Here is a 20,076-nt window from a genome sequence, read left to right on the forward strand (position 1 = left end):
CCGACCCGTGCTTCATTTGTAAAGAGGAACATTTGGCTGATTTTTCAAACATGTTGTATACTATTGTTGGATTAAAAAGTTTGAAAAAGAAGTTTCTCATTCCCATCAGGGCAGTATTAATACGAGTTTAGTAACATTGTGAAGTAATAAAGATGTTAAAAATAAAAGATGTGTAATAAACATTTTTCAAACTGTACTTTTTAAACTATTTACATATGTAAGTTATAACTGTGGCAAAGCTTTGAGCTCAATAAACATTCATTATTAATATGGAAAACAATTGTGCAGCTCAATATTTTTGGAGAAACATTTATCAGAATTATTTGATGGAAACTTCTTTGGAAATGTATTACATGTCTCATTAAATAAATAAATTAATTTAGAAAAATGGAATACACCAATATATTTTTGAAAGAGTAATTAAAAAGTTGTTAAGCAGAAAATGTAATCTCTTCTAATTTATTCACAGGTGTGTGACTTCTATCTATAGTCTCCACATCAACTGCATTACATCACCTTCTATTCTACATCCAAACTACAGTGTGTTATAGAAGAGATAAAGTCACAGAAACACGTTTAGGCACTGAAATATAAGACTCAGACAGAGCTATTACAAGTGAGTCATGTTGCGTGTTTATGTGTGACTGGTGCAAGGCCAGTCCACTATAATTATTTCTCGAGTTGGTATGTGGTTGTGTGACACTGGCTCACCTGTAGACTGTACAGTAGCTGAGTCAAGCTCTGCACACTCTGACTCACCTGCAAACAAACAAAAACACTGAGTGACAGAAAGTCATGAAACATTACACCAAAACTAAACAAAGCCTTGTTTTTGTTTTGTCAGATTAAATAAGAATCTATTTTGGTAATTAAAGACTGATCTGGTAAGATTTAATGGTTAACCTAACTACTGGTGCTGATGATAAGTAACTCTGCAACTAGCAGTCATTAGTCAGAGTATTAGTAGACTGTCTGATTAATCATCTTAAATGGTCCCTCAACAAGTACCTTTGCAAAAACAGCTTGTTTTTCAAACCTCAAAATAACAGTCGATTAAGACTCTAATTAAAGTTGGTTAACATATCATTGCAAAGTTACTCATAGTCAACAAAATGTTAAAAGGTGATCTTCAAAATAAAGTGTAACCTTATGTTTGTGCTGTACAGCAATGTGTCCCATTCTATTGCAAACAAAAGTGCAGTTTATTTCATTTATAGATATTTTTGGTAGGCATCTGCTTCATGTAGCACATTTTATGAAAGGTTGTGTTTACTTCAGCAGGTTCCTTAGGATGATTCAAAAACTTCAGCATCTGTTGATTGAAACACCATTTGGTTCTTTATCTACAGAGTCAACAGACGGCATAGGAAACAGACGGTGGTGACCTGGGTTCAAGAAAACAGCCTCTCTGCCAAGTAGGTTTATAAAAGAACAAGGCAAAGCCTTCACTCAAGGATGCATGAGTAATGCATGAGGATCGGTATAGATTATCTCCCAAAATTGTTTGATAAGGGTTGTTTTGCTAGTTCAAGTTATCTTAAGTTAGGTAGTTTATATATCCATATATCTATATATATTATTGTTGTCAAAATCAGCGCGTTAACGCATGCGATTAATTTTAACTATTTAACGCATTAAAAAACGTAGTTGCAGTTTTTTTATTTCCTGTTGTGGCCGACGTGTGTTTAAAGTTTTAGTATAAAACAATTAATGTCACATCACCAGGCTTTCCAGCGTTTCCTCTAGAGTTGCATGCAATTTCAGGTGTTTCATTTTTAATCTTTAGACTTTAAGTGCAGTTCAGCAGTTCACTTTCATTTAGCAACATATTGTTAATGCCCCGTGGCAATTATTGGATGAAAATATTAAGTAAAGACTGCTGGAAGAGTGTTGTTTTAATAGAATTTGAAACCGCATGGCGAACGGAAAGACAAACCTCTGCATTCGTGACTCGGGTGGTCCTTTACATGGTAGACTCTTAATCAGAGTATTGTTGTCCAAGTAAATCTACTTAGTGAAAGTACCAGATGAAGTAGCACGCTGTCAAAGACAGCCCATTCCTCTGCCTTTAAGTTGATTCCATGCGCGCCCTATAAACTTTCATTAAGTTTGATGTGTTTCCCCCTACAGTTCATGCAACTTTTGTAAAGCCACATTGTCCCCCGATAATGTCAATAAACTGGACTCTCTTACCAACCGGCTAAATGTTAAGGAGGACTCAGCAAAATTATTTCTACTTCAATTAATGTTGTCAACTTGCAATACAACTTTACAATGAGTACAATTGTTTGTATTCAATACTTTATTATCATAATTTTTATATTTACATATTTGCAATGCCTGTACACTTTCACAATTGTTTTAGAACTTCTGATTAAGTTGCCTATGGGAGAAATGACTAGGATTAATAAATTGCAGAAAGTGGTCAAACTACTTGCTCTACAAACAAGTGTGTTTATGACTATACAGACAAAGCTGATAATAAGAAGATGTCAATTTGCAACATCAAGCAGCAGAACAAGCTGTTTATGACGTCTAAAAATTAATAACAGTGAATGAGTCTGGAAATTTGAGCCAAAAATATTCAAATGGCTGCACCCGCTCATATACAAAGAATAAAGTGAATACAACAGTTCAGTCTGGTTCTTGAATCTAATTGGCTGATAGCCATGCAACATTATATAAATAACAGCACTAGTACTGTCCATTTACCCTTCCACCCTTACTCACTTTGTATTACTCCAGTCACATACAGCAACAAGCAGAGGACACACTACAGTTTGACAAATATTGCAGCTGTTGGACAACAATGTACTTTTCAGGCTTTTTTTAGGTAAGAATGTAGTTGTTTAGATTGCAACTATGCAGTTGATTTATAAGGATAGTGAATATTTTAAATATTCATAATTTCAGAGATTCAGTGCATCGGCTGCTATCCACATGTTTAAGCAGACCAAAGGAAGTGACAGTTGACCAACAAAAGATGGCGACAGAGATCTCATAATAAGTGGGAGAAAAACTCAGCATTTTCTCAACGCAAGTTTCAAACTACAGCTGAATAAATCATCATAATCAGGTAAGTGACATTAAGTCAATCTCTCTCTTGTATTTATTAGGGCTGTATTTACTATACACCACAGAAACTGGTAGTGTTTGCCTTGCTTTGCCTTTTTATGGTTAATCATTGTGATCTCCTGATTGCAACAGAGAAATACTGGGACATCTCTGTAGACTGATGGCAGCCTTATAATATTAAAATGTGAGCAAAAATCACCTGTTTTGTAATCACTTTAGACATTATACAGGAGGATCATTCAAATAAGAAGAGAGTAGTTCCTCATACAAAAGAGTTTTTGAGACTTTTTTTATATACACTATTATGCCATCAAACTGTTGTATAGATGCAATTTTGCACTCATAGCAGTGCAATTTGGCTGTATATCGACACTGGTGGGGGGCACTAAGGCACTCGGCCTGTGGCCTCGAGCCAAAGCATGCCTTCCACCGGTGCTGATTTACAGCCATATCACACTGCCATGAGTGTGATATTGTTTATATATATATATATATATATATATATATATATATATATATATATATATATATATATATATATATATATATATATATATACATACATATATATTGTGTGTGTGTGTGTGTGTGTGTGTGTGTGTGTGTGTGTGCGTCATGGATTACAAAACCAGAGATTTACACATCATCTGAAAGCTGAATGAATAAGCTTACAACTGATGTATTATTTGCAAGAATACCAAAATTCGCCAAGGTATGGGTATCAAAAATCTGGAATCTTATTAAAAAATTCTAAATATTGAGAAAATTGCCCTTAAATCAGTCTAAATTAAGAGATAGCATTTACCAATCAAAATTTAAGTTTTGATATATTTACAGTAAGATAAATGTATTGATGGAACATGACATTTACTTCATTACTTAAATCATTTTCAGCCATTCAAGGCTTTTAATGCTGTTGTCAAAAATATACACAGACAATATAAACACCATATATGCATACAAAAAGAACCATTTCATTTCAAGATGTCAGTTGACACTACTGTGGAAATATACAGGGAGGAGTAGTGCTTTAAGTCTCCTCTTTTGTTTTGAAATAAACATAAAACAAGTTTGCCCTAAGATTTAAGCCATCTATATATTTATATATCATTAACAAGTTTATAGCACCACCTGGTGGACGCACCAGTATTTTTGAACGTATTATATTTCGATGAATTAATTATGCAGCATAACAGCTTTTGCCAAAAATCTTTAATAACTCAAATAAATATAAATCGTATGTTAATGCTTAAAATTAAACTGAAATAAATGTCAAATAAAAATTAGTAAATAAACAAATAACATACAAAAAGTCTAGTAAAAGCATTTTTTAACAATGTAATACCTTTTAAATATTTAGAATCTGCTTTTATGAGCCTGAGACCATGTCAGCAGCACAAAAGCCTTATCAGCGTGACATACTGTGCAGTGCTCAGCAAGACGGCAACGGCAGCAGAAAAGAGATCCAAGAAAATGAAAGCCTAATTCTTCGCTTTTATTTTTAATGAAACGGGGCCCTTGAGGCAGTGAAATGGACTCCTCTTATTTCAAGCTCATTAATACTTAGTACCATAAAGAATGAGATGTGATAGTGAAAGAAGAATGTAAATTATTAATGTGAGGAGACTGTACCTCTCGTGCTGAACACGGCCTTTTGGGTAAGACTGCCGTTTAAATCACTAATACTGGAAGATATTAAATACTGCTCACCCATAATAGTATATTTCTATTAGTAATCATTGTGTGACATTATACTACCACAATTCATCTTCTAGTAGTCAAATAATGGCTATTTAAGTGCTGTTTATGGGCAGGATTTATAGCACATTTACCTTCAGCTGTAGATTGTGGTCAGAGTCCGAGTTGTGATTAAAGGTCTGTGCTTCTGAGCTTTCCTCAGTTCTCCACTCCTCCTCCTCACTCTGGATGGGGTCTGTCAGTGGACTTTCAGGAGGCAGAGGAGATGGAGGAGTGCAGGGTTCAGGTTTGTTCAGATCTTCTGGACCGGACGGGACGGGAGGAGTGGAAGCACAATGAGAGGAGAGAGCTGCTCTTAGGCTCTCCGCTAAAAGAGTGTGAGAGAGAGAGCAGGACATTAATATACAGATATATGGTATGCATAGAGTTATGTGGATTGTGGTTCATTAACATGATAAAAAGTGGTCCTTTAAGAAAAAAAAAACTCTTGAAGCATTTTGTACTAATAAATATGTGGTTATTTAATCCTCCTCAATAATTTATTTGAAAAAATAATGTAAAACAAAGCAATATTTTGAAATATGTTTATTTAAAATCTAAATTTTTCAACATATTTTTTTATACAAAATTATATGTAGAACATATTTTTAATCCATTGATTATTTGTTAAGCACATTTTTATGGACCTGAAAATGAGAGTTCCAACTTATACGGTTTGGACTTTTTACCAAGTATAAACTTGGCAGATGATTGCTGAAGTAGAAAGTGGTTTTAGAAACATTATTAAATAAATGAACAAACAAACAAATAAACAAACAAACAAGAACTTGTCAGATTAAAACAAGTTAATAGAAATAGAAATATATTACTTTTATGAAAAAAAGGACAAAATCTACTCCAAAACTGTTAGGAAATTCAAATCTATAGATCTAAGTAGTTTCAAATTTGAGGTTGATAGAATATAGATGAGTTAACTTTTTATTTTATATGTGCAAATATTCAGTATTTTGGGTACAGGCCTCTTCTCTGCCATGGTGCAACTTAAGCAAAGTCCTTTTCTTCAACATCTCTCCCTCCTAGGGTGTTCTCTTCTCTACCAGTGTGCCCTTTGCATTATACAGATAATCTAATAGTGTGTGCTTCTCTCAAAATATTAATTCAATTTCGCCGTCACTTTAAATTTACCTCTGCATTAACAAATACATAATAATCATCTTTTTCTTTCTGCTTTCTCAGATTCTGTATTCTCTTTCTGGGAAAAGAAAGGTCTGAAATGCTTAGAAGATCTCTTTATTAACAACGTGTTTACAAATTTTTCAGAATTATCATCATTTAATCTGCTCACCTATTTCGTTATTTTCAAATTAGACATTGTGCTTCCTCTGCTCTCTGAGTTTCCCTCCCTCCCTGCCTACAAGGTCTCCATAGGAAGAGGTATTTAAACTGAATGCTCATATGAGTGGGATCATTTCTAATATATATGCAATTACCTTGTCAAAGAATAACTCTCATAATATTAAAGCTGTCAGGGCCTAGGAAAAGGAACTTATGAGTTTGAAGATGACTATTGGAGTGCAGTATTAGACAATGTATACACCTCAACTTAGTGCACTTGACTCAGTTTATACAATTTAAAACAATACACAGAGCTCATCTCTCAAATGACAAACTTTATAAAATATATCCCAATGTTTCAGATATGTGTGATAAATATGAACCTATGTTATGTGTTTGTATTTTGTCCCAAGCTGCAAAACTATTGTATTACTTTCTTTAAAACAGTTTTTGATATTCTGGGGGTTAGCTGTTTGCCCTTTAATCGCTGGTGTTCCCTCTCAGTGTCAACCTTTAAACCAAAGACATGCTGACATTGTGGCTTTTACATCTCTTCTCGCTAGGTGCAGAAAACTGTTGTCTTGGACCTACCCACAACCCCCTTCTATTTCACTGTGGCTCAAACATTTGGTCCTTTTTTTAAACTTGAGAAAATTAAATACAATATCAGAGGTGGGGAAGAACAGTTTTTTGAAAACTGCCAACAATTTTTTGCATTCTTTAATCACGTAAAAAAATTTACTGTGGCTTGAGCGAAGATATATGTGTATGTATGTATGTATATGGTTTGTTATTGTTTTTTTCTGTATTTGTATTTATTTTATTCATTAGTATTATTTATTATGTTATTTTATTCATTTATTTTTAGATTTTGATTGTTTTATTTGGAGATTGCTTTGTGAGTTGTTGAAAAATGTAAAATGCTATTTGCAAGAATAAACTATCCATGACAAAAAAAATATTTGAGGTTGATAAATATAAAGTATTTTATCTATATAAAAATAAAACAAACAAGACTTTATTTGGAATAAAAAATATTATCAGACATAATGTGAAAATTTCCTTGCTCTGTTAAACATCATTTGTGAAATATTTAAAAAGATTAAAAAAATTCAAAGGGGGGGCTAATAATTCTGACTTCAACTCTACATACAAGCAGTTCTAAACAGTTAAGAAAAAAATTAAGCCATTTTAAGGTCAAAATTATTAGCCCATTTAAACTAATTCCTTAAACTATTTTTTTCCGATTGTCTGCAGAACAAACCATAATTATACAATGATTTGCCTAATTGCCCTAACCTGCCTTAGTTACCCTAATTAACCTAGTTAAGCCATTATTAATTCCCCTTTAAGCTGAATACTAATGTTTTGAAAAATATCTAGTCAAATATTATGTACTGTAATTATGGCAAAAATAAAATAAATTAGTCATTAAATGACTTATTATTCAAAGTTATTAGAACTATTATGTTTAGAAATGTTTTGAAAAAATCTTCTCTATGTTAAACAAAAATAGGGGGGGAAAAAACAGGGGGCTAATAATTCTGACCTCAACTGTATATTATATTATATTATATTATATTATATTATATTATATTATATTATATTATATTATATTATATTATACTATATTATATTATATTATATTATATTATATTATATTATATTATATTATATTATATTATATTATATTATATTATATATTTTGTATCACTCTTATCAAGTAACACTATTCTGAAATAAACTAAAAAAATATAATTTCTTTTTGTCAAAAATAGACAAACAACACTTGAATATTACAACTGTAGCCTTTTTTAGAATTACAAATGTTTTGCTGTTATGTTTGATCCATTAATGTACACCTGATGACGAATGAGCAGACTCACCCTCTCTGAGAGCGGCGCTGAGTAGTACTCCAGCCTGGGGAACGTCTTCAGTGCTGGGTCGTACCAGCAGCCTGGGCTCTGGTCCTGCCTCTCGCTGGCCTGCCATCACTGACAGCTCAGCATAGATGTGCAGCTTCTCCTCCAGATTGGAACAGATGAGGTGATCATGGCCACACAGCGTCTCTGTGGAAGAAAAGTGATGGATGTCATGTTCAATTTGTTAAAAATTATAAACAAAACATGAGTACCTCTACTGGCTAGGTTTTTATCTAAAGAACAAAATTCTAATATCACATAAATCAGTAATCAACAAAGCATCGTCTCCATCCCATGTGATTAAGAAAATATATGAATTAGGGCTGAACAATATAGAATTTAAGCATTGATTTCACAATGTGTGTATCTGCAACAGTAACATTGCAGATTTAGATTATTTATTAAAGATGAAAAGATAAAGATATTATTAAATGTTTTTTAAACATTTTTATACAATGATGACCATGTTATTTTACATTTGATTTCTCTACTTGAATACTGTTAGACATCCCAGAAAACCATAAAGCACTGTTTTTTTTTTATTTTAGCTTGTAATCAATTAGAATTTATGCAGATGCACTTCATAGAAAAAGGCTTGATCGTCTCAGTCGAAGTAAATTAATGAAAACTATCCAAATAGAGCTATTTAAATGATCAGGGGTCCATTCTACGTACATGGATTACTTAGTTAGCTGGATTTGGATATTGACGATTTGACATGATCCAGGATTGTTAAAAAAATATATATATATATATATTAATAAATCTGCAATCTGCAAAAAAGTGAAAAGTGAAAATTTATTAATATGTTCTTTTTAGATACAAACGCGTACATGCACAATATTCATTCATTCATTTTCTTTTTGGCTCGGTCCCTTTATTAATCCGGGGTCGCCACAGTGGAATGAACCGGCAACTTATCCAGCACATTTTTACACAGCGCAACTCATCTCTGGGAAATATCCACACACACTCATTTACACTTATACATTACAAACAATTTAGCCTACCCAATTCACCTTTACCGCATGTCTTTGGACTGTGGGGGAAACTGGAGCACCCGGAGGAAACCCACGCGAATGGAGGGAGAACATGCAAACTCCACACAGAAACGCCAACTGACCCAGCCGAGGCTCGAACCAGCGACCTTCTTGCTGTGAGGCGACAGCACTACCTACTGCACCACTGCGTCGCCCATGCACAATATTCAACTTTTTTGTAAAAAAAGGATAATAATTTATGCAGTCATCATGCACGTGTTTTAGCCACTAATATACAGGTGGTAGATACTTTTACTGATATAAAAAAAAAAAAATTTGATGCAAAATTTATTTATAGTTTTTCCTTTTGCCGATTAAAAAAAACTTGAGTAGGCCTAGGCTACTATAGTAAAGAAAATCTTCTCTAAATGTAGAACTAAATACATTGATATGCATTAAAATACATGATAAATACTCTTGAAACATGAAAGTGTAAAGCCTGCAGCTCACAACAAATGTGGAAAGTTATTGCGCATCATATTTAACAAACTGTTTACTGCTAATTTTATGTAATTTTGCTACATGGATAACTGAATATCCGCAGTGATCTCAGATTAGTTCATCCAGAATATAGGCAATGTATTTCAGTGCATTTAAACAAAACAGATTTATTAAACAGATATATTTACTAAAATAATATTTTAGTCACCAAACATATTTAGAAGTTGAAAGATAATACAATTCAATTCCAAAAAAAAAATTTACAAACTACAAAATGTCAACTAAATATTTTTGCTTCTCTTGATTTTTCCTCTTTTCTAAATTTGTGTTTAATATTTTTCTATAGCATAAATTTGGGTGTACTAGTTTTTGGACTGTTATCGTAAGTTATTCTGTTAGATACGCTCCAGATTTGGCTTCAGTACTGACTAATCTAATGTATATGCACAAATATAGTAATGTATAGCTTCATATTTAAAATATGAATTTAAAAGATTTGTGAGTGGTGTATTTATATATGCTGAGCACTGTAAATTTATGCTAGTGGGAAACCCACTTCAGCTCCTTTTTCTTCCATAGCATTGTAAATAAGTTGTGCCTCAGTGCAGCAGAGAGCACAATAAGCTGTTATTTTGTATTTTTTCTTGATGTTTGAGAAAAATGATTGTGTAAGACAGTTCGAGGAGATACCTACTGTATACAAAGTCATTTTAATGGGGTGCTTTCATTAGGGCGTTTGCAGAATTATTAAAACAACATTTGAGATCAGTCCACTTGTTAGTTCAGTCATCCAAACAAATCTGTCTATGCTCTGCCTTAGATCCTATGCTGTTTCACCCTCGTTGTAAACTCAGCACCATGGAAGGTAGGGCATTCTCTTACTGTACACCCAAACTGTGGAATGTTCATCCAACAAACATTAGAAATGCTGGTTCCTTGGACTGATTTAAGAAGCTCATCTTTTTAGGACTGTTTTTAATTTGTGATATCTTTTTTATTCTTATTGTGTTTTTTTTACTGTTTTTTTTATTGTTTTATTGTGCTTTGTTGTTTTTTTACTGTTTTGTAAGTGCTTTGTGTCCTAGAAAAGCGTGTTATAAAAAAAAACATGTATTATTAGTTTTATTATTATTGCTAAATAATATCTGAATGAAACAAAATCACAGACATTAAGTCTCATCAAGACATTTACTTTATGCACATTTTCATTTTCATATCTATTAACTGAATAAATTATTAAATGTTTTACCAGTAATAAATAATTTTTAATAGCTTAAAGTGGACTTAAAAATGCATGAACCAACGATATAAAGCAATAGTCTAGGGACTGTGTACACACTTTATTAGCCAATCAGCTTTTGTCAGAACTTAATTTTGCTGCAAATCCAAAGTATTGTCCTGTACTAGCAGAGTAATTCGAGATAAACTGGGATAAACTGAGATAAATGGCAATGCTAATGTACCAATTCTGCCAAATATTCTAAATTATACATTTCATCCATTCTAAACCTCCTTGGATTCATCAGCACAGCTGGTGAGCTTTTTTTTACCTTGCAGCCGGTGGATCTTTTGGACCTTTGCTTCTGTGACTCTCCTTTCCTCTTCTGACTCACTTGTAGTTTCATCCTCCTCTTCAGGGCAACTTCACGAAACAAATACAGTTTAAAATTAGAACACACTCTGCTCCTCTCAGCTTCTGTGCAACAACATGCATCATCACTACACACTTCTCCACGGCCTCTCTGATGAGTCTCATCCAGGCGTTGCGTTCATCTTTAGAGGCTGCGTGCACCTCGTACATCTCAGGCCCGGCTGAAGATGCGCTGATCAGAAACATGCCTCTCTCTTCATTGGCCACCTCACGCACAATTAGTTTTTGCAGAGAGATCACTGGAGGCTTCTGGTCCTGACAAATACAGCAAGACGACAAATGTAATTCTGCACAAATGCATACAAACATTTACACTTCATATAGTATTACACTATTTCAGGTCACATGCTTTAAGAAAAATCAATACTATTATTTAGCATTAAATGCATTAAAGTGATCAAAAGTGACTGTACACCAGGGCTATTCAATTAGTTTGTCATGGAGGCCAGGTAAAAAAACAGTTCCATGCAACAGAAATGCAGCGTTGAGAAGCTTTTACGATCAACTGTAAGTATCCAACTGTTTTTCGCTGCTCACGCCACTCGCTTAATGCAAGGTGACTCAACCCTTCAACTGGAGCTTGTGCTGTATTGAACAGACGCACCTCACTTCATAACTATAGTGGCCATTTTTCACCTAAACTAAATTTATTTTTGGTGTCTTGGTCACACTATTTGGAGGGCCAAAACAAATTGCCTCCAATTGAATAGCCCTGCTGTACACCATACACCACTTGATTTTTATCAATAAATGTTTATAAATGCTGGTCCTTTCCATTTATCAAAAACATGGAAAAAGTGTATCATGGATAAAGCTAAAATATTTAAGCAGCACAACTGTTATCTAAATTTATGACAATAAGAAATTTCTTGTGCATGAAATGATCATATTTGAATTATTTACGATAGATCACATGAACCTGAAAACAGGAGAAATTATGCTCAAATTTTTACTTAAATAAGCATTTCAAAATACTACAGTTTTTACTACAGTATATCTTTGGTAAAAATTAAGGCATAGGGAAAGCAGATATTTCAATTCTAATCCAATTTCTAAACGCATCTTTTTTTATTGCATGTTTGATAAACAGGGTTTTTGCTAGTCTCACCAAGATAAATGTAAGACTAAGACATTTTTAAGACCATTATGAATGAAATTTTAAACTTATACAGGGCTAAATGCTAACTATTTTTTTTTTTCAAATATCCCCGTTACAAAAGATTTTCACTTGCCCAATCAAAAAATTATTATATTCGAATACATTTCATAATACAATAATAATATTATCCTCAATAGTATCCTCAGCTGTAAATAAGTGGAAAACTTTCAAGCAAATGTTACTGTAAGGACAGTAACTAAATGCTGTTCGTAAATAAAAATTTCAGTTTTATTGAGAAGGATTGATGGTGATTGTATGGATCTTAATGGCCAGATTGGGTAGCAATAAGGTACAAGAACAAAGAAAAAATTTACAAGGCATTTATTGCCATTTCCTGAAAGTAGCAGCAAATAGTTTACTTCAGATCTTGAAAATAAACCATTTGAAATTGAACTTTAGAACTAAACACACATAATTGATACAGCATTTAATAATGTTAAATAGGGTTAATATTTATTAAATATATTATCAACCTTACCATTTCATGCGTGAGTGCATAATCTGGGTTTCCAAATGGCTGTAATTAAATTTCTGTAATGTTTTGTCCGGTGCAAACAGCCAAATTGCTCATCACTGCGTATCTCTTCATGAAGTTAGGACATAGTGTTACAATCTAACCTGCTCACCTAATGTTTATGTTCACTATATTTATATAATTTGCTAATTAATATCCTCATGTGGAACTGAATCTGCTTCTCATTTCAGATTCCGCTACTGTCCACCAGAGGTGAATGAATGAATGAATGAATGAAATGCGTGGTTTTCCACAAAGGCAACCCAGGGTGCTGTAATATAATTGCTAAACCGGGCAAGTTAAAATGACCAAAAACAAAGACATCGTTCCGGCAAAGCAAAATATTTGACTTCAGCACTGCTTTTCAGATGTTCACTTGGCATGTTTCTAAATATCTTCAAACATATGCTATTTTTATGCTTTAGAAGAGTCAAAAACCTACATACAGCACCATTTAAGGCCTGAGATTAAAGACATTTTTTAACTTTTTAAGACCCCACAGATACCCTGATTAAGCAAGTGCAGTTTTGGTGAATAGAAATCCAAAAGAAATGGAAAAAATAGAAATCCATTAATATTTCTTATAAAAAATATTTCTAAATATTGCTGTAAAATGTAGTCTTGGTAAAGGGCCTTTAAAATATATATTTTTAAATCATACAGACCCAAACATTTGAACTCTTATGTATGATTATGAAGATAAAAGCACAGTAAATCCAGAAACCAACCACAGTAGCAAAAATGTATTTCTGATCTTTCTCCTGAAGGAACACCAGTGAATCAGACAGCAAAAATGCCAGAACATCTGTGGAAGATCAGAGATCATATAATGCAGTCAGATCCATCTAATTTGCAAGATCATTAATGGCGATAGATGCACAATATCTTTTATGTTAAATATTGTATTAAGTGTTGTCAGTCTGACCTTTCAGTCTTCCAGTGGCTGTCTTCCAGAGCAGCGGGCCCTGGTGCAGCAGATTCCTGCCGCTGGTAATGTCCTGCTTGCGGAAAGTGCAGCCGGTCTTCAATTTGGTAGAGCACTTGTTCTCCATGCGGCCCAAGACTTCACTCAGCTTCTGGTTCTGCTCATACTGACTCACATATTGGTCCACAGCGGAGATCAGCTCTCGGATCAGGACTAGAGCTCGAGAGAGGTCAGAGTGCTCTTCTGTGCCCTCTGAAGAAGAAAAAAAAAGTATAAACGTATGTGTCTGGTATGGTTATGATTTTACATGCATTTACTGTACAGTAAGGACAAATTACCGTCTGTGTACTGGAGTATTCTCTCTAGGAGGACAGGGTACTTTGTAATTCGCTGCGTCACTAACAAAATACATTCTGGGATCTCTCGCCTCTTCACCAGTGAGTTACTACTCTGTTGCTGTAGAGCCGAAAAGATGCGATTGGTTAAATGAATTTCAGTGCAGCCAAAAGCATCTATTATGCATTAATATTCGACTTATAAAGTAATGGTTGATGGGTCTCTCACTTTGATGAAGAGCTGAAATCTCTTGTTCTGCTGCTGAAGCTCTTTGAAGTAACTGACTGCTTCTGTGTGATGACTGCAAAACTCTCCATACACCTGCTTCATCTTCTCTGCGTTCTCCTGGGAGAACTGAGATCAACACGAACACACGTTGGAGAGGTTTTTATATCACATTGGTGATTTATTAGCATGGACAAATAAGCTAACAGGCAGATCTGTTACAGAACACAGTATCAATCAAATAGAATCTTTTGTTTTTTACTGTCAAAAAAAAAAAAAAAAAAAATGAAAGCACCACATAAGTCTTAAGGGTTGAAAAAGAATGCGAAATGTAAATCATGCCAATAACTTGTACACACAATACAAGCTATAGTGTTACCCGTTGGCAGGTATCTTGTTTTATTCTAACAGTGCCTTTGAACACAATATGGTTTACTGTGATGATCAAAAGTTACAGTAATGGCATTGTAATTATGCAAATTTGTAATCTGATGTGCATGTTTCACTGTGACCTTTTCAAATGAGCAGCTCATGAAAATAGAGCTACAGTATGTACCTGTAAAAGGGGCATGATAACATTTTATTATATTAGAGAGGCTCAGTTCACCCCTATTGGTGAACTATTATCATCACCAACAATCTCTACATGTGCTGCAAGCCCCAATTAATATGCATTTGAAAATGCACAGTTACATTCTAAAAAATAATTTATAATAATTATAAATTCTTATCTAAACTCATTGTTATTAATTTTTTTTATTAAATTAAGAACATTAATACACTGATAATAACAACAACAACAACAACAACAACGACAATAATAATAATATTGCATCTAACAATCTTAACTTTTGTTAATTTGATTATTTACTAACACATTTTTACACATATGCATCTGTTAAAGTGATTATTTTTAATAGACCTTTAAAAAAATTTTTTTAATAGATTCTTGTTAAATAACTTTAACAATGATTTAAAAATACCAGTAGCTATGTTTCCGTCCAAAAATGCTAATGAACTAGCGATTGAATGTGCAAAACTGGATTATCGCATAAAAGACGTGCGAATAAAGCTGCGTTTCCATCCAACGAGTCAAAGCGAACAAAATGGTCACTTCCTGAATAACTGGTGCCAAATCCTCACCTTGAAATTATAAGGTTCTATCTGCATTCTGAATGATTTTGAGATATTGAGCTTCAAAGTTTTTGTATTCCATAGCAAACAGTATGTGTGTAACATTTCCTTTTTTAAATAAAAGGTCTTAAAAGTAAATAAGTTGTCATTTAATAAGAATATGTCAATAACTTAATTTTGACAAAAATATCAGATAGAACCTTATAATTCTAAAGTGATGAAATATCAACAGTAAAAATTGAATTGGCTGCAGTAGGAGAAGCTGCGTCAATCTTTTCCTCATCTAATAAATGACTTGCGCCTCCGAAGGCAATCCTGACACGCAGTGAACGCATGGTGGCGTTTGAATTAAGACGCTCTTGATTCTGGAGGTCCTTAATAATATAGTAACACTAATCCTGAAATGGCTAAGGCATTTTAGAATGACCGAAACAACATTTCGGATGTTTTACAATATGCTCAGCCTGCTGGTTTGTCCATTTACACACATTTTCATCATCACAGGATCTCTTATCACAAAATCACATGACCTTTTTTAATGCACATACTGAAATTTGTGCAGTAAAAGTGTTTCCATCGTAGTTTATGTGCATCTTTTCTTATTAGAATAAAAAGTTTATTTTACTCAGTTATGCGTGTACGTTTTTTTACAAGCATTTTCAAAACTTATGCGCATCATGGCGTTTCCATCAACCGTTTTTTTATTCGCATATGTAAAATGCGCATAAAAATAGGTGGATGGAAACATAGCTAGTGTTAACTGATGAGATTTTATTATGATTGTATCTGAATCATGTACTCACACAGAAATATTTGCAATGACTATAATTGATGTACCTGTTGCAGAAAAATATCACCCACACGGTGGATGAGAAAGTTTTTGCTGCTGCTGTTCTGGACGCAGCTTTGCCTTCGTTCCCTCATTGCTGTCAGAAAATCACGATGGAGTTGGAGCAGCTCATCTAAGCAAGGAAAAATCCGGCCAATGGTCTCTGCGTCCAGACCCACTTCATCCCGCATTCCCCTTCTGAAGACCTCTGCCATCACCATGAGTGTCTGCACGTGATGGAGCTCGGTCTGCATGAACTCTGCAGGAGCACAAGAGCACTGTCAGAAAATGATGAAGACCAGCTATGAACAGGATGCAATTGCACAGAATGTTTTTTAATGAGGAACACTGACCGTAAATCACATCCTGTCTCTTGATGATGCGTTTTTCTTGCATCCTACAGAACTGGGCCTCCACAGCTAAACTCCATGACTCTGCCTCCAAATCTACAGCATTCATCAGCAGCTCAACCTGTAAAGGGGAATCAACCGAGTCTGTGGAGAAGGGACACAGACAAAAGTAAATAAAAATGTTTACCTTGAGTTATTAAGGCTAAATGTATTTGTATTTTCCCTTTATTTTTCTAAGGTATACACCTGCACAGTTAACAAACCTATTTGAAAGTAATTTTGAAATGTTAGTAAGCTAAATGAATAAAACCAAACTAATTACATCACATGTAAAGCAATGCAATAAATTCAGAATATAATAATATACAGTGCTCAGCATAATTGAGTGCACCTCATTTTGAAAATGAATGTTTGTATCCATTTCTCAATAAATATAGGCAATGCATTTTTAGAAAAGTTTTTGGAGAAAATAAAAAAAATAAAAAATTAATTAAAGAAAAGCTTTGGGAAAGGTGTACTTACATATGCTGAGCACTGTATAAATATAATAATATAATAATATATATATATATATATATATATATATATATATATATATATATATATATATATATATATATATATATATATATATATATATACACACATACAATGAGGCGTTCATATTTTTGGTTTTGGGAGTCACCAATAATAAGTTGACATACGTGTCAAAAATTATAATATGCGGCCATCTGTAGCCAGTGGATTAAAGAAATTATTAGCAATATTTCTCTGGAGAAGCTGACATACAAATGTTAAAGGACAATTACAATTTTTTTTTATAAAATATGAACCACTTTGACACTTTTTTTAATCAGCTGGAGCATGCAACATTTTTGGATGTTTGAGCTTTCAACCCCTTGTTGTCGTCTATTGTATTGTTCAGATGTTGTTTATTCCAGCAGAACAATTAAAGTTCTTGTGAACGGGAAGCTGCAATTGTTATTCTTTTCGTAATTTGATGCAGTTGCTAGAGAAATTAAATTTTAAATGAGCAAACAGTGGGCGTGGCTTGTTTTTTTCTACCGCGGATTGAATGGACGTAGTAAAGTAGGCATTTCATTCAGAAAGATCAAGAAAACAGTTTTAAAAGAGTAATTACAAACCTAACAGACACATCTTGCTCACCATTCCTGTTTTTATCAAAACTTACAGTTGCAGCAGCGTTAGCCACACCCATTACCTCAAAATCACATTATATGATAAATTTACTGAAAACAAAAAGGAAGTGCATTTTTTTTAGATTTCAATTGAAGATTAGAAGGGCAAACTATTTTCTGAATGACACACAGATAAATTGTGCAAAGAAACTAGCAATGTGAGCTTACAAAATCACGTTTTTTAGGGGAATCATTTCTTGGGGACGAACTTGTTTATCAGGCAAAAGACAAAACAACACTGGAAAGCTGTGAAATGCAAATTAGAAAATTGTGTATTGAACATTGTTATTATTTATTAATTTATGTATTGTTAATAATTCAATTTTTGTCGTTTGTTTATGTATTTATTTTCACCATTTATTTAACCATTTGTTTGATTCCTGATGTTTGAATATTTCAGAATTAGTTTGTATTTTTTTTTTTTTTTTTTGTTCTGAAGTTCTAACAAAACCCAATAAAAATGTTTTTGAAAAAAAAATTTATAATATGCATTTATTTTTACCTTATAAGCTCAATGAGTTACTGAACAAAACATTGAGCAAACCCCTCCACTGCATGCCAGAATCTGAACACACATCACCATTACTAGATTAAGGCTGATCAAGTTATGTAGATTTTATACAGCATATGAACAGACTCCATGGCTTCCTTCAATTTTACCTTATAAAGTCAGAATAGAAAGCATCCAGGGTTGCTGATTAACCTTCCTTCAATAACAAACGGCCCTGACAGGAACGGTGCACTAGGTTGAGGCTATACTGTGGTATTGTTGTGAAAACTAACTTTAACCTTTGATTCATCACAACCTTGTCTTTGGCGGTAGTAATAATTAGCATTATCCCTCACATTAGGGCTGCAAGATTAAGTAAAATTAATAAGTGTCTGTGATTCAGAAAAAAACTGTGATTGTCCAATTAAATGTAAATGGAAAACAAAAAGATGAGACGCTTTGTTTTCAGAGAAAATCATTTAAATGTATAGTTAAAACAAACACAAATATGTGCCAAGGAAGTCAGATAAATCAACCTAATTCAGCTGAAAAACACATCATCATACCACAACAGACGACTGTATCTCAGGTAAATACATCTTGACTTGAGAATGTGTAAATATTTGTACTGGACAGCAAAACAAAAACACTGAGGAAGGTTTTTTATAAATGTAGAATTATTGTTTTAGAAGACCTTCAGAAACCTTGTATATGTTCTGATAAGCTTTCATCAGTCCGTTTTCTTTTCGGCTTAGTCCCTTTTTTAATCTGGGGTCACCATAACAGAATGAACTGCCAACTTATTCAGCAAATGTTTGACGCAGCGGATGCCCTTCCAGCTGCAACCCATCATTAGGAAACACACACATACACTCCCATTTACACACATACACCACGGCCAATTTAGCCTACCTAATTCACATACAGTACGTTTTTGGACTTGTGGGGGAATCCAAAGCACCCGGAGGAAACCCACACCAACACATGGAGAACATGCAAACTCCACACAGAAATGCCAACAGACCCAACCTAGGCTCGTACCAGCAACCTTCTTGCTGTGAGGTAACAGCGCTACCCACTGCAGTACCCACTTTCACCAGTTAATACATTAAATATCCAGCTGTTTTACCTTCAACGATGGACGAGTCTGTGGATGTTGAGGACTCCATGGTTTGGAGAAGCTCCTCTGATTGGATGTGGTTCTTCCAAAGAGGAGAATCACTATCAGCATCTGGGCTTTCGCTAAGCCTAATGGAGAAGTATCAGGATTATTTTGTTGAAATATGATCATACCTTTATATGACTTTTCTCAATAAGATCACAGGCAGACAAATGACACACATTTCCATTTACACCAGCTCTTTTAATCCACCTCCTTTTTTTCTACTTTCCTGATATTAAGTTGTTTGCATGTTTTAATTTTGTTTAAAACTAATTTGACTGAGAGATGTGGGCCAAATTTATAAATAACTGAATAGATCACACCATATAACATTAAATTTGACATTGGTTATTTCCTAATTTATTCTGTAATGTTTAAAAATAACTAGAAAGCATTGCGTTTAATCATATTTACTAATGCAGAATAATTTTTTTACATTTTATAATAAACTTATTATTACAGTAAAAACACTCATTTATACCGCAATGGAGTTCTGCTGAAAACACTAGTTGACCTGCGCCTACCTTTGCCTTGATTCGCTCTTCGATGTCTGGTGCATCGCTTTTTCACAAGTGACATTTTTTCATTTTA

The 20,076-nt window shown here is 33.6% G+C and overlaps 1 protein-coding gene across 17 annotated transcripts in view; it reads right to left on the reverse strand.

Annotated features, from left to right (window-relative positions):
- The window catches only part of arhgef28a (Rho guanine nucleotide exchange factor 28a), a 123,259-nt gene that overhangs the window by 21,966 nt on the left and 81,217 nt on the right, over positions 1–20,076 (reverse strand). For all 17 annotated transcript variants that reach the window (XM_087253674.1, XM_087253671.1, XM_087253672.1 and 14 more), the window contains 12 exons: positions 19,453–19,571; positions 16,638–16,778; positions 16,293–16,543; positions 14,325–14,450; positions 14,099–14,216; positions 13,761–14,012; positions 13,564–13,640; positions 11,239–11,417; positions 11,062–11,153; positions 7,995–8,177; positions 4,908–5,140; positions 712–759 (listed from right to left, as the gene is read on the reverse strand). In XM_087253674.1, the coding sequence (XP_087109800.1) occupies positions 712–759; positions 4,908–5,140; positions 7,995–8,177; positions 11,062–11,153; positions 11,239–11,417; positions 13,564–13,640; positions 13,761–14,012; positions 14,099–14,216; positions 14,325–14,450; positions 16,293–16,543; positions 16,638–16,778; positions 19,453–19,571 (1,819 nt within the window). The remainder of the gene's footprint in view (positions 1–711; positions 760–4,907; positions 5,141–7,994; positions 8,178–11,061; positions 11,154–11,238; positions 11,418–13,563; positions 13,641–13,760; positions 14,013–14,098; positions 14,217–14,324; positions 14,451–16,292; positions 16,544–16,637; positions 16,779–19,452; positions 19,572–20,076) is intronic.

The sequence above is a fragment of the Danio rerio genome, chromosome 5 (assembly GCF_052040795.2).
Source record: "Danio rerio strain M-AB ecotype USA chromosome 5, GRCz13ab, whole genome shotgun sequence".
Taxonomy (NCBI): domain Eukaryota; kingdom Metazoa; phylum Chordata; class Actinopteri; order Cypriniformes; family Danionidae; genus Danio; species Danio rerio.